This window comes from Coenobita brevimanus, chromosome 101 (assembly GCF_032717465.1).
Source record: "Coenobita brevimanus isolate Jiangsu-jjx chromosome 101, ASM3271746v2, whole genome shotgun sequence".
Classification (NCBI taxonomy): domain Eukaryota; kingdom Metazoa; phylum Arthropoda; class Malacostraca; order Decapoda; family Coenobitidae; genus Coenobita; species Coenobita brevimanus.
The window spans coordinates 10846493-10859364 of record NC_137054.1 but is presented as its reverse complement, the minus strand read 5'-3'; the positions used below and the strand labels follow the sequence as shown (position 1 = coordinate 10859364).

At 39.4% G+C, this 12872-nt stretch overlaps 1 protein-coding gene and 1 pseudogene across 1 annotated transcript; one reads left to right on the top strand and one right to left on the bottom strand.

Annotated features, from left to right (window-relative positions):
- Window positions 1–2501: 2501 nt before the first annotated feature.
- LOC145415197 (5S ribosomal RNA) lies at window positions 2502–2620 on the bottom strand (annotated as a pseudogene).
- A 3876-nt stretch (window positions 2621–6496) lies between these two features.
- On the top strand, window positions 6497–11676 carry LOC145414917 (transmembrane protein 170B). Its single transcript, XM_080284332.1, has 2 exons — window positions 6497–6813; window positions 11441–11676. Exons 1-2 carry the CDS (start codon window positions 6497–6499, stop codon window positions 11634–11636), a joined length of 513 nt encoding a protein of 170 aa, XP_080140458.1. The 3' UTR covers window positions 11637–11676.
- Window positions 11677–12872: the final 1196 nt, after the last annotated feature.

Sequence of the window (12872 nt, the reverse complement as noted above, 5' to 3'; positions counted from 1 at the left end):
TTTTGAAACGCAACCAGCTGAGTTGACAGGTCTCGTATGTAAAACATATTTCGATAAATCTATAACTTTCTTGGTAACTCTAGCCAAAAAAATAATGATGAAGACACAGTATTTTAAATCAATGTTCGTGGAAGTAAAAATTAGCTGTTGCTCAGCTTTACACATGTAAAATTAATGACTAACCTTTTACTTTAAGATATGGATATATTTTTACATATTGCAGTGATCACAGTCGGCTCTTTCACAGTAAACAGTACCTGGTTTAACCAGTGTAAAATTTTACAGGGGAAAGATTGAGTCTGCAGGCTGAAAACATGACGACTGTTTACCTGCGATTATATAATTGAAAATGACTTTCTGTTTGGTTATGGTCTGTTTACTCAATGAAATAGAGTTTCCTGTGCATTCCCCTAAATTCAGCACACAATTGCCTCCGAGTGACTGATTTGGCATCAATGATTGTTTATTGACAAGTGTGGAGTGTAGGCGGAGCTGCGAAGTTATATGAATTCATAAGATTTGAGTTGCATGTGTTGTACATAACCCCATCACTGGCAACGGGTAATGAGTCAGCTGTTCGTAATTCCCTGAAGGTGTGGTCATTGCCCTTAGGACGCCTGCATGATCCATCGCAAGTTATAACGTTGGTGCACCAGCCCTTACATTACTGGACGTAATATTAAGCAAGGTATTTGGGGGGGATATTTTTGTGACAGTACATGTATTTTTGTCACCACATTTACATAACTTTATATGCTTGTTGTAACTATAGAACTCTTGTGCAACCATGTTAATTAATTATCACACTTTTGAAATAACCGTGAACATAAGAAACATTTCACAGCACCTATGTGATGTAGCAATTTTTCAGTGTCATTATTTTCCATCAGTGCTAATCATTGGTAAAACCCATGTTAGTGGGTAACATTAGCCTAGATATAACTTTAGGAGTAACCAACGTTACCAGTTTTCATTATATTACGTCCCTGAACTATTCTAACTAAGACTTACCTTTTAAGCCTAGTTTGAGTTGGGGGAACAAATTTTGTTGGGATAGTCATATAGTAACTTAGGTTAGGCTGTCGCTCAGTAGCTGATGAATGTCGCGCCATATTGGCTGGTGCAGGCATGTGCACTCGGTCTTATGGCAGGCCCTAGGTTAGGCCAAGGTTAGGTTAGGTTGTTAGTTTGGGTTCGTTTAATGCAAAATAGTGCATTTTTAATTAATTTTGATATTGATTTTGGGTGATAAACCCACTTTTGGAAATCTTACTCAAAATTCCAAAAGGGGGATTTTGCCCCCAAAATGAAGGTCAAAACTAATTAAAACTATTTTGCATTGGAAAACATAAAAATAATAATAAAAGAAAACATTGGTTACATCTAAAAATTTACCTTAGCCTATTGATGGCAGAATACCTGGTCAGCCTGGTCCAGCATTGAGTTGTCTTTTCGGCCAGCTTGGAAGTCTGCTGCCTTCACAGTTTATACGGTATCTTCTTATGACTAACTTGGTCTAGCATGGAGTTTGTTTCCTCTACCCAGGACATGAGACTCCATGAAAGTTTCAGCAATAATACAGTGAATAAAAAACAGATAAATTTGCAGTTTTGGCCGGTCATGACTATTCCTGACGACATTATCAAACTAACCTACCTTACCCGAACTAACCTAGTCTGCCTAAACTAACCTGATAGGCTTACATCTACCTAACTACTATAGGTAAATTTTCAGAATTGCACCCAACTAATGGACAAGGAAATTAATGTCCTTATTAATGACAAGCAATTCTGAGCACTTTCCCTTCAGTAAGCATCCATCACAAATAATTTTTTATGTATATACAGGTACTTGGTAAATAAGAATCTGTGGAGGATATCCTCTAGCTCCTGTCTTCATCTCATATTGCATCTACAGTATTTCAAGACTACCGGTAACAAACCTATCGTATCCCAACCTAACCTAACCTTCTTTCTATCTATGGTATCTGTACCCGGATGCCATAATCCCATGAGGGTTAGTTGTTTGTCTTTGAGTTAGTGGTTTTACAGGGAGGGGCACTAACCCTCTGCCAACCCACTTGTTGACACGTAGGAAACACGTGTGGGTTTTTTATATGGTTACCCTCTAGCACAGTAAACAGTTTCCTGGCATACAGGAAACTATTAGCCTTGTCACTCAGTGTAAAGCCACCTGAAAAGGAAAGAAGACAACCTTAATAAAAAGTGAGAGGAAAGATGGGGGAAGTAGGAAGAGAGGAGCACAGGCACAGAAAACGAATGATAAAGGTGAAGGAAGAAGCAAGCCACCGAGCATCAAGTCAGTGGATGATGGTTTTCACCACCTACCACCACGATATCTGACGTTTTTGTTCCAGGTATATTCATCATCATTCATTGCCAGACGCCATGTATCCCAAACGGGGTGGCCAACGGCTTAGAGTTAATTGTTTTACAGGGAGGGGCACTAATCCTCCACCAACCCCACTTGACACGTAGGGATGCCAACAGCATCTGGTGTTCCCAGGCGGTCACCCATCCAAGTACTAACCAGACCCAACGTTGTTTAACTTCGCTGATCGGACGGGAAGCGGTGTACTCAACGTGGTATATATACCAGATAAATTGCCTAAAACTGCATAAACCAAATGGTGAACATATTAATTTCAGTCTGTTAAGTGGATGTAATTCCAAAATAATATCCCTAACTAATCTTAGTAAATTTTTACTTCTGGGCAGACACAAGTTTTGTAGATAAAACAAGGCTTTTCTTGTTTTTATATGATTAAATTCACCTTCATCTTGTGTGGAAATGCCTTGTTCAAAAAGTGAGTGGAATCACATGAAAAGGCTTCAGAAAAACCGAGGGGGCGGGGGATGCTGTGCCCTTGAACCAGTTCCAGTACCGGGAACCTGTATATGTTTTACATCTGGGTTTCTGTTTTTATTAAATTCTGAAGGAACTGGTATAGAAAAATTAACCACATACCCTGTGTTTATCCATAAATTTAAAAAATTCCATATCTCACCTAACATGCCATAAATAACTAACCCAATTTAACCAAGAAGTATAGCTTTGAAATTGCAAAATGAAGTACAGTAGGCTATTACAAGATAATTTGTATGTGTCCTTGGAAGTAAGTTGTAGCTTCAGTTGATCAGGGCAGTACTCCTGCGGAGGATGGAAAAACTAGTGATAGGGAGAGCAGGGTATCCCATTTCTCTAGCTCTCAGAACTAGCTTAGACCATCACCTTTTATTCACTTTTTTCTCATTTGTCAATAACAGAGAGAAAGCAGTCATACACTCCCAAATATATTTCTCTAACTGTTCTTTGTTCGCTATTCTGCATGTACATACGTTACACACCAGACATCCTATCCTACTACAATACAGGGGTTGGTGTCAGTAGGAGCATATAATTGGAAAACTTTCATTCACTATCTAGTGGCAGACTTGAAAGGAGGGCATGGGGCAGGCTCCCAGCACGGCTGGGCCAGGAAAGGGTTGTCCCTGTTCCCCCATCTGGCTAGGGACTGTGCAGATGGGGCCAGTGGTACATTTCCATCTTTTAGCTTATTTACAGAGACTGAGCAGCATGGGGAGTTGCTATTAGGTGACCAAGGCATGGGCTTGCTAGCATGTATGGGCTTGTGAGCATGTCGAAGCCTTTATAAATGAAGCGAAGGAACTTACCATTTTGGTACTACAGTGACATCATTTAAACTAACCCTGTTATCATCAGACAACAGTATTTGATTTCAGTGTCGGGTAGACCTCTTGTACTGAAGGGGTTAATAGAGACTTCTGCCATTTTCACGATGAAGGGTTTCTCCCTAATCAGGGTTTGCATTAAAAATAACCACACACACACACACACACACACAACAGCTTTAGTTTTTTTTTTTTTTTTAATATAGTTAAATTTTATATACAAAAATGTAGGTTTACAATTACCGGTACTTATTTAGTCTTTCTAATTGCCTTACTCAGTAACTCACCTGCCTTTTCCCTATAATGAACTTTCCTCTTGGGGCATTTTTGGATGTGAGTTCTCACTCTTTCAATTTTAGCACTTATTATTTGGTTGCAGTATTTCCAGGCTGCTTTCTGTTTATCATTTTCTTAAATATCAACTTCATTCCATTCTGTTGCCTTTTTTTCTGCCGCTACCAGCAGGGATTTTGTTGCTGTCATTCTATCACTACCAAGGAGAAACTGAGACTGAGTACTGAGTCAGGAGTAGTCAAGCCTACCTCACCCTTCCATTTCCTGTACAGTACAAGTTAACAGAGGCTTTGTCCAACCGGACCACCTTGTAACAAAAACATGCCTTACACAAGTGTCTGTTCTTCAGATACCGTAACACATAAAACCTTCTGTTTCACTGTAAATTACTTTTTAATTGCTTATTTTAACTGATTTACATATAAATATGTGGAAAAAGAAAAAAAACAACGCCCCAATAAAACCCCACAAAACCAGTGGGTTGGGTAAAAAAAAAAAAAAAAAAAAAAAAAAAAAAAAAAAAAATCCAACCCTGCCCCTAATCTGAATGAAATTGTCTGACTGTGTCAGAATTTACATAAACTGTACTGTATATTGTGTCATCTTTCTGAATTAAAAATAATTAGCCCGTGGTATGGTATATGAAACTGCGTAGGAACTGAATGAATAACATTGTTCTGCAGTATTTAGATATTTGTAATCCAAAATAGCGGTTCTGTACTTGTAGTACTTTTGGATACAGTTTTAGATATAATATTGAAAATATGGTTGGAGAATCTTAACGCTGAAAAGCAAGCAAAATGGTTGGTTTTACCGTAATATGTATTATACACTGCAGAAAATGATGTCATTTGTTAGCTAGCAGTGCAGCTAAGAAGTGACTGGCTCAACTTCATCCATTCAGCACTTGGGATGTTGTGAGCCATTTTATTTTTTCATTGCCTGTAACCAATTTGTATATTATAGTTTGATGGTGTGAAAGAAAATGGACTTTAAATTGTTGCATATCATTTTGGGTTGGAAAACCTGCATCTACCATATTCAGATATTTTGAAATAAGTTCTTTTTATAGAATAATCATTATCTGCTGACATTTGTCTTCAATAACCTCTGGGGGGTCATTTGTGACAAAAGCATTACAAAAGAAAAGTGTTACCATAGCAGATGGTAAGGTATACCATACAGTTTATAGAAAACACTTCAAAATACTTGAACTGCAGTTGTGGTTTTTGCTGAACATGTCCATTTTTGCCTCAGTAACATTTCCATGATTATGCACACTAGTTGGACTTTTTATTGTCAGTTTCTTAAACGCCAGGATCAACTCGCCTAGCCCCAGGCTCCTATGCTCCTCATGGGGCAATGTAGGATTGGATGATGGATGGATGGATGGTTTAGTGGTAGGTGGTGGCGACCATCATCCACCCACTTGATGTAGTGCTGCTTACTTCATCCTTAGCCGTTATCATTCTTATTCTGTGCCTGCCCTCCTCTCCTCCTATTTCTCCCATCTTTCCTGTCACTTCTTATTGCTTTTCTTTCCTTTACAGGTGGCTTTACATTGAGTGACAAGCCAAATGGTTTCCTGTAAGCCAAGAAACCATTTACAACTCTGGGTGGTAACCATATAACCAAACCATACGTGCTCCCTACTTGTCAACAAGTGGGTTGGTGGTGGGTTAGTGCCACTCCCCGTAAAAAAATAAAACTCAAAGTCAAATGGCCACCCCTTATGGGATTATGGCACCTAGCAATAGATAGATAGGTAGATAGATAGATATTATCGTAACATCATTTAATGAAGCAAAAAATACTGTACAGTACAGGTCCCTAACTCACCTTGAGCATTATAGCTAATCAAATTTGTTTCAGAACAGATTCAGATATGAGTAGTAAAAGAAGAAAAAAAGAAACAACATTAAACCAAGATGCCCAACATAAACTGCACTGAAGCTATAATTTCTCATTTTTAAATACCAGTATCCTCATAGTTAATAATACTCCAGATTTTTAAAAAATTAAAATTGAGATGGTACTAGGATCCTATCATACTACCGATTTTTTTTTATTGTTAATGTAGTGAAGAGTTAGTAATGGTTAGTTAGATGATGAGGGACTTTTCCCTGGAAAAGTAATATACTTGATGCCTGGGTAAAATTACATAATTTCTTGAGCATTAGTATCTTGTCTTAACTGTCATTGTAAGTAATGTTAGCATCAACAGATTTTGTTATGGCGAAGTGGTAGGCTATTTTATGTAGTTGGGGAACTGCTTAGCAGTTGTAAAGTTTAAATTTATCTTCTTATTTAAACTTTTCGGTGCTGTATGCCTTCTTAATTTTATTCAGGCAAATGCTGAATAATTTTATTAATTTCATTATAACTGAATGCATTAGCCAGAACAGTTAAAAAATGACCATAGTAATGAAAAGATAAATTTTTTGTGTTGTCTTTCATCCTAACAGGCACAAGAATGCAACCCATGGATAATGGTGCAGCATAAAGGATGGAACTCTGGAAGTTGGGTTGGAGTGGGTTGCCTAGTAAGGGCAGTGGCTGGGTTGGTGACAGTATGGGGTCCAGGGGCTGGACTCCTTGGTGGCGCTGGGGCAGTGGTTGCGTACAGCACACGACAGGAATCAACTTCATATTCAGAGGTCGTACCTGATGATGAAGAAAAGGAACTTAAAACTTTCTCTGAGCTGTGGCAGGGCATCTTCCTATGGGGTTTCTTCTCTGTTATGTTTATCCACGTTGTGTCAGCCATTATTGCCTTCCTTATGCTCAGGCAACATAAATATGGAAGGTAAGATAGCATTTCATATGAAGCATAAGGTTGCTGTTACTGCCATAAGAGACATAGTACCATAATGAAAGTTGGTTATATGATGTACAAGGCTGACAAATTATTGTACAAAAAAGCAAGAAATTGTTCCTTCAACCCTTTCTTTGGTTTTCATTATATTTTTCTCCATTCACTTTCCCTCCTTATTCTCATTCATTCCCTCATTCTCTTCACTCTGTTCCTTCTTCCCTTATTCTGTACTGTGTAAACCTCCTTTATTCATTCTTGCCACTTTCTCTTTAGTCACTCTTTCCCCCGCCTCCATTCATGCTATTTATTCCACAAGGCACCCCTTGTCTCTCAACTGCATTCTTATTCTAGATTTCCCTCATCCTAATTCCTCATTCCTACCTTCCCTTCTCAGTTCTTTCCCCACTGACCCTCCCTTGCCTTCTGTCACCATTGCCCACTTAATATCCAGTGTACTCTTGCCCTACTTTATCATGTCTTTATCAGTTTTCTCATATCCTTTTCCTCCACTTTTCTTCCTGCTGTACCACTGTGCGACATTTCTCTCTCTCCTTCTCCAGTTGACTTCCCTTTCTGTCCTCTCCTTTTGATCCAATCCCTATCCAGCCTACTTCCCTTTTTCCTGTCTCTGTCCCTACTCTTGGATCAGATATGGTCATAGGCTAGTCCATTGTAGTACTAAAGTCTAGTAGATGCCTCATGCAGAGGGGTCCTCACTTGCCCAAATGTATCATTACCATACTTGGGTAGTAATATGTATCTTCCCTGTTATGAAATGCTTGGGTGATCTCACTCAGGACTAGATTGGTAATATTAAACTGGGTGATATGCCAGAGCATTTATTAAATGAGAATTACCTGTAAAAACCGGTAAAGTAAATTTATATACCAATAAACAAACAATTCGCTGCTCTAGGCAGGATTTGAACCTGTTCTTATGAACTGCAGTGAACTGTTTTATCCATTCAAGTTCTAACCTGTACTTTGCATTCCTGGCGGCATGATATTGGGATACAGCTCTGTGAAGAGTAGTTGTTCTGAAAATTTAAGTAAATAACAATTGGCACACCAGTGCTGTGAGAAATGCATTTATTCAGAAAAGAGCAGTAGAGAGTATCATAAAATGATTCAGGGGAACACTTAACAAACTTGTAACTCTGCTCTCTGCAAAATGTACACAGTACTGTACTACACATATCTTAACTCTTGTTGCAGCCTGAAGTGTTGTATGGTACAGGTATTAATCTACACTAATATATACTTGCTGGTTTATTTTTAGAAAAGCTTTTAAAATTATTTACCATATCATTTTAGATACTGCTATTTACTCATTTGTGAATATGTGTGTTTGTTTAGGGAGATGTGTGCACCCATGCAAATATGAGGCATCCGGGGCCACAAGAGCAACCGCACCAAAAGTGAGTTTTGAGATATTGCACGTTAAATTTAATACTTCTGCACTACCATATAATGTGTATGAGAAGTACCGGTATGCGTATGTGGTATCTTTTGATTTGTACAATCAAGGTGAATAATTCCCTTAAAAAAAAAAAAAAAAAAAAAAAATGGTATGTTCATGCAAATTTTTTTGTTCCAAGTTTGTTGCAGAGCAATCCCCCAAATTTACAGTGTTCAGAAAATATTGCAATATTGCTATGTTATTGCATGCAAATGAAAGGTATATACAAATGTACTGAACACACTGAAACAAAAAAACTGGTCATAAGTAAATTTCCCCATTTTTGGCAAATTTTTAACATGTAGGAAAAAGCAGATTGAAGAAAAAGACGTTATATGACAGTCCGAAAGTATATGTGTGTCTTTTTTTTTGGAGGGGGGGGTTAAATTATTAAACAGTGAAATTTCATTACATAATGAACATTAATATACCAACACCATGGCTGTAAACTATTTCTCTGATTTTTGGCAAATGTACAGAAAAAATATCATCTCAAGTATCCGACCAGAAGCACTGTTATGTCAACAGAGATGAACTTTATGACCAGAAAACCTTAAATGTTTATGCCAGTGCAATAATATACTTAATAAAGAACACAGCAGTGGTTTCAATTCATTACACCTATCTATCTATCTATCTATCTGTTGCCAGATGCCTCAATCCCGTTTTGGGTGGCCACAAACAAATCGCCTCCATGTCGTCCTGTCCCCTGCCATTTCACTGCCCTGCTCCCAACTCACACCCCCCTCTCTCATATACCTCTCCACTCCATCCTTCCATCTCATCCTCGGCCTCCCCCTCCCACTTCCCCCCTCCACCTCACTCACATACATTCTCTTCGTCAGTCTTTCACCCTCCATCCTCTCCACATGGCCAAACCACCTCAGTGTGTTCCTCATAACACTTCCTATCACATCCACATCCACACCCACACCACAACGCTCCTTTATATCCTCATTCGTCAACCTGTCTCTCCATGTGACTCCACAGGCTCCTCTTAAATAACTAATTTCCACTGCTCTCACTCTTGACTTGTGTCCCTCCAACAATGTCCAAGCTTCACTTCCATACGTTAGAGTTGGTATCACAATACTGTCATGTAGTAACTTTTTCACTTCCATGCTCACTTCCCTGTTTCTTATCACTGCTTTCAAAGAACCAGCAACCTTTCTTCCCTGCTGTACCCTTTCAAGCACTTCACCCTCCAAACCTCCATCCTTACTCATCACACTACCCAAGTACTTAAACGTACTCACATTTTCCAATTCCTCGCCATCCAACCTCGCTGTACATTCACGGACTTCACCTCTCTTAAAGACCATCACTTTACTCTTCCCTACATTCACCTTTAGATTCCGTTTCTTGCACACTCTCCCAAACTCATCCACCAAGCCTTGCAGCTCCCCTTCGTCTTCACTCAACAACACAGTATCATCTGCAAACAACAGTACAGGGAGTTTCCAAACACTATCCTCTCTCACCAGGGCCACTCCAACGTCCACTACCCTACCTTGTACCTCTTTTATTACCCCATCCATGAACAGATTGAACAACCATGGAGACATGACATCCCTGTTTCAACCCAACCTCCAAAGAGAAAAATTCACTTAGTTCACCTTCCACACGCACTGCAGCCTTAGCACCATCATACATACTCTTCACAGCATTCAACAACTTTCCATCTACTCCATATATTCTTAATACTTTCCACAATCCTTGTCTATCCACCCTGTCATATGCTTTCTCCAAATCCATGAAAGCCGCATACAACTTCTTTCCCTTCTCTTGAAACTTTTCCACTAAAGATCAAAGAATGAATAGCTGATCTACACAACCTCTTCCCTTCCTAAAGCGTCCCTGTGCTTCTCCAACTAATTCCTCTGTTCTTTCTCTAACTTTGTCAATAAGTATCCTACCATACACTTTTCCTATTATACTAAGAAGACAAATGCCCCTATGATTACCACACACTTCTTTTTCCCCTTTTTCCATTGTACAAGGGAATAATTATACCTGACTTCCAATCCTCCGGGACTCTACCCTCCTCCCAGGCCAATCTGCACATCTTCCACATCCATTCTACTACTATCTTTTCCCCATGCTTCAGCATTTCACCACACACATCTACCTTAAAATAATGCAGAGTACAGGCATCAGTTGAAGTGTGAAGTGGAGCAGTTATTAATACTCGTGTCGGCCTTTGAGAGTTCAAAACTGATGTTTAATTCACTATTAAACATGCACTCTTTGTCCCTAGACACTTTCTCTTCTGATTTCCCGTTACTGGCAAGAAATTCTAGGTAGAGGGTGTACAATGCACGAATGTTTAGTCCTGTTGGCAAATACCGACGCCGAAGGCGACTTTTTCCACTCATGACAGTGCCTCTGATGGTTGCTTGTAACCTTATGCCCTTCTCCTTCACTCTCACTACCATTAGATGACATGTTGATGTGGTTTTTGGTGTAAAAGTAGGTATAATAAGTGGGGTCTTGACGTTCCGTCCTTAGATCACAGGGTTGGCAGGAAGATTGGTGTGAGTGTTAAAGAGTGTGTAGTAAGACACCAGTGATTGGCCGAGCCACCCGATGTAAACACAGGCGGATGAAAGCCGCCGTGCTATTGGCCCGTCCGCTCGCCCTAATGGAGGGGACAGGGTGGCACACTGGTAAAGTGTTGGACTCGGGACGGGGGGGTCGTGAGTTCGAGCCACGCCCGGTAGCTGCCATACCGGGAGGGGTAGCGCCCTCCTGTCACCTAGCAGGGCTATGTGATCTAATAAGGTCTAGCTCGGGGAAACATTTTTTCTCACCCTAGTAGGCTGGAGTGATGAAGTTGGTACACTGTTTTTCCTCTCAAAATCATGCGACTTTGAGCCTTATTTTGAGAGACTGTAAGGTACAATTTCACTTGGCATTTCGAAACACGTGGTGCGTATATATCTAGACGCCTTGAACCGAGAAAAATCCTGTTTTCTGTATTTTGGTGCGGTTGCCCTTGTGGCCCCGGATGCCTCATATGAGAAACATCAATTGTGATCAGTAAAACATCTGAAAAAGAATGCTGAATTCAACAGAGGGATCAAGATATCATTTCTCAGGGTCTTTCTATTGCGTCAAGTGTTTCGTTTGGACCAAATACTAAATATTTGCTGTTCCACAGGTTTTCTGCTGCATGCGTTTTGTTGATTGGTCTGCTCACCACCCTAGTCATGTCAGCAGCTACTAGTGCAGCCTTGGGTTTTGTGCTGTACCAAGCCAAGATCTTCCTACAACCAATACATGCCATGATCTGTGGAATCATTCAAACTGTACTCCTCATCTTTTTCTCATTTTCAAGGCTAATGCCCACATTATAAGGTCTTGTCATAGGTGCAGTGTCTTAGTGGAATAATGTACAGCTCTCACTTAGCATCATCATTTTATTCATATTCCATGAATTCTTGTGTGAAAGATGATGAATGAATGAAAAACTTTATCTTTGCTCTCTTATGACTATATTATTGTAATTTACTCTCCATAGTACTGTATTGTCTTTATGCAGTATACTGTATACATGTCAGCACTGGTAGAACTTTATCAGCCATGTTTATTTGCATCTCTAAGGTCATTTGTACAAAATAACACATGATGTCATGTAGCATAATGGTACTGTATATATATGTGAAATAGCAAGATCTGTTTTGGGTTTCAAGGTCACTCTTTAAAACTATACCCTCTCCTGTGTCTCATGTATATACAGTAGTGTACAGTATACAGGTATTCATTACTGATTGTCTCCTATCTTGTACAGTACCTATCCATCATAATTTTTGTGCAGTCTGCAGCTGGAGAGGAATGCCTTCACTTAGTGTCACTTACATGAATGGGCCCAATTATACAAATATCCCTTAACTTTCTCCCTCTCTCCTGTAAGGAAGATGATGGACTGCAGGTGAAGGACAGCTTCAGCTTGCAATCCGCTGGGTTCACTTCTAGTCGAGCATGGGGCCAGAACAACAACTGTGTACAGAATGTAGGCAACGTTTATAACAGTCATTGATAAACCTCACACTTGCCATTGAGCAAAGAAACTAACTGATTATTCACAGGTATACAGAATGTCTGATTATTAGTACTGTACTAGTCTGATATCATGTGATACTGTATTAAGGTGACTAAGGGGTATAGTAACTGGTTCCTGCCTGTGTTAACCTGACAAATTGGTGTTACTTTTGGTGATGTGTTTTATTGATTTACAGTGTTCTTGCTAAGTCCAACAATTTTTTTTACTAAGTTGAGGGTGACCCCTTTTAGTGAGGGGCACGAAGTCTATATCTAACCTTTTCAGTCTGAGTCTCTCTTAAACCTAGTAGAATTATCAGGAAATACCCATTAACTAGAATTAGATGTATGTCATCAGAGTGAAGAGATTAGTATGATGTCCTTCCCAGTAGCCAGTAGATTGAGCACAATTCTCATTAAGGCCTACTCATTAATCTTCAGTAAGCTCCTGGCTGTGAGACCCTTGACTGTAAGTTCCCTTTTGGTGTGGAGATAAGTGAAAATATAGAACAAAATTGGAATGACAAAATATTATCATGGGGTAACATACG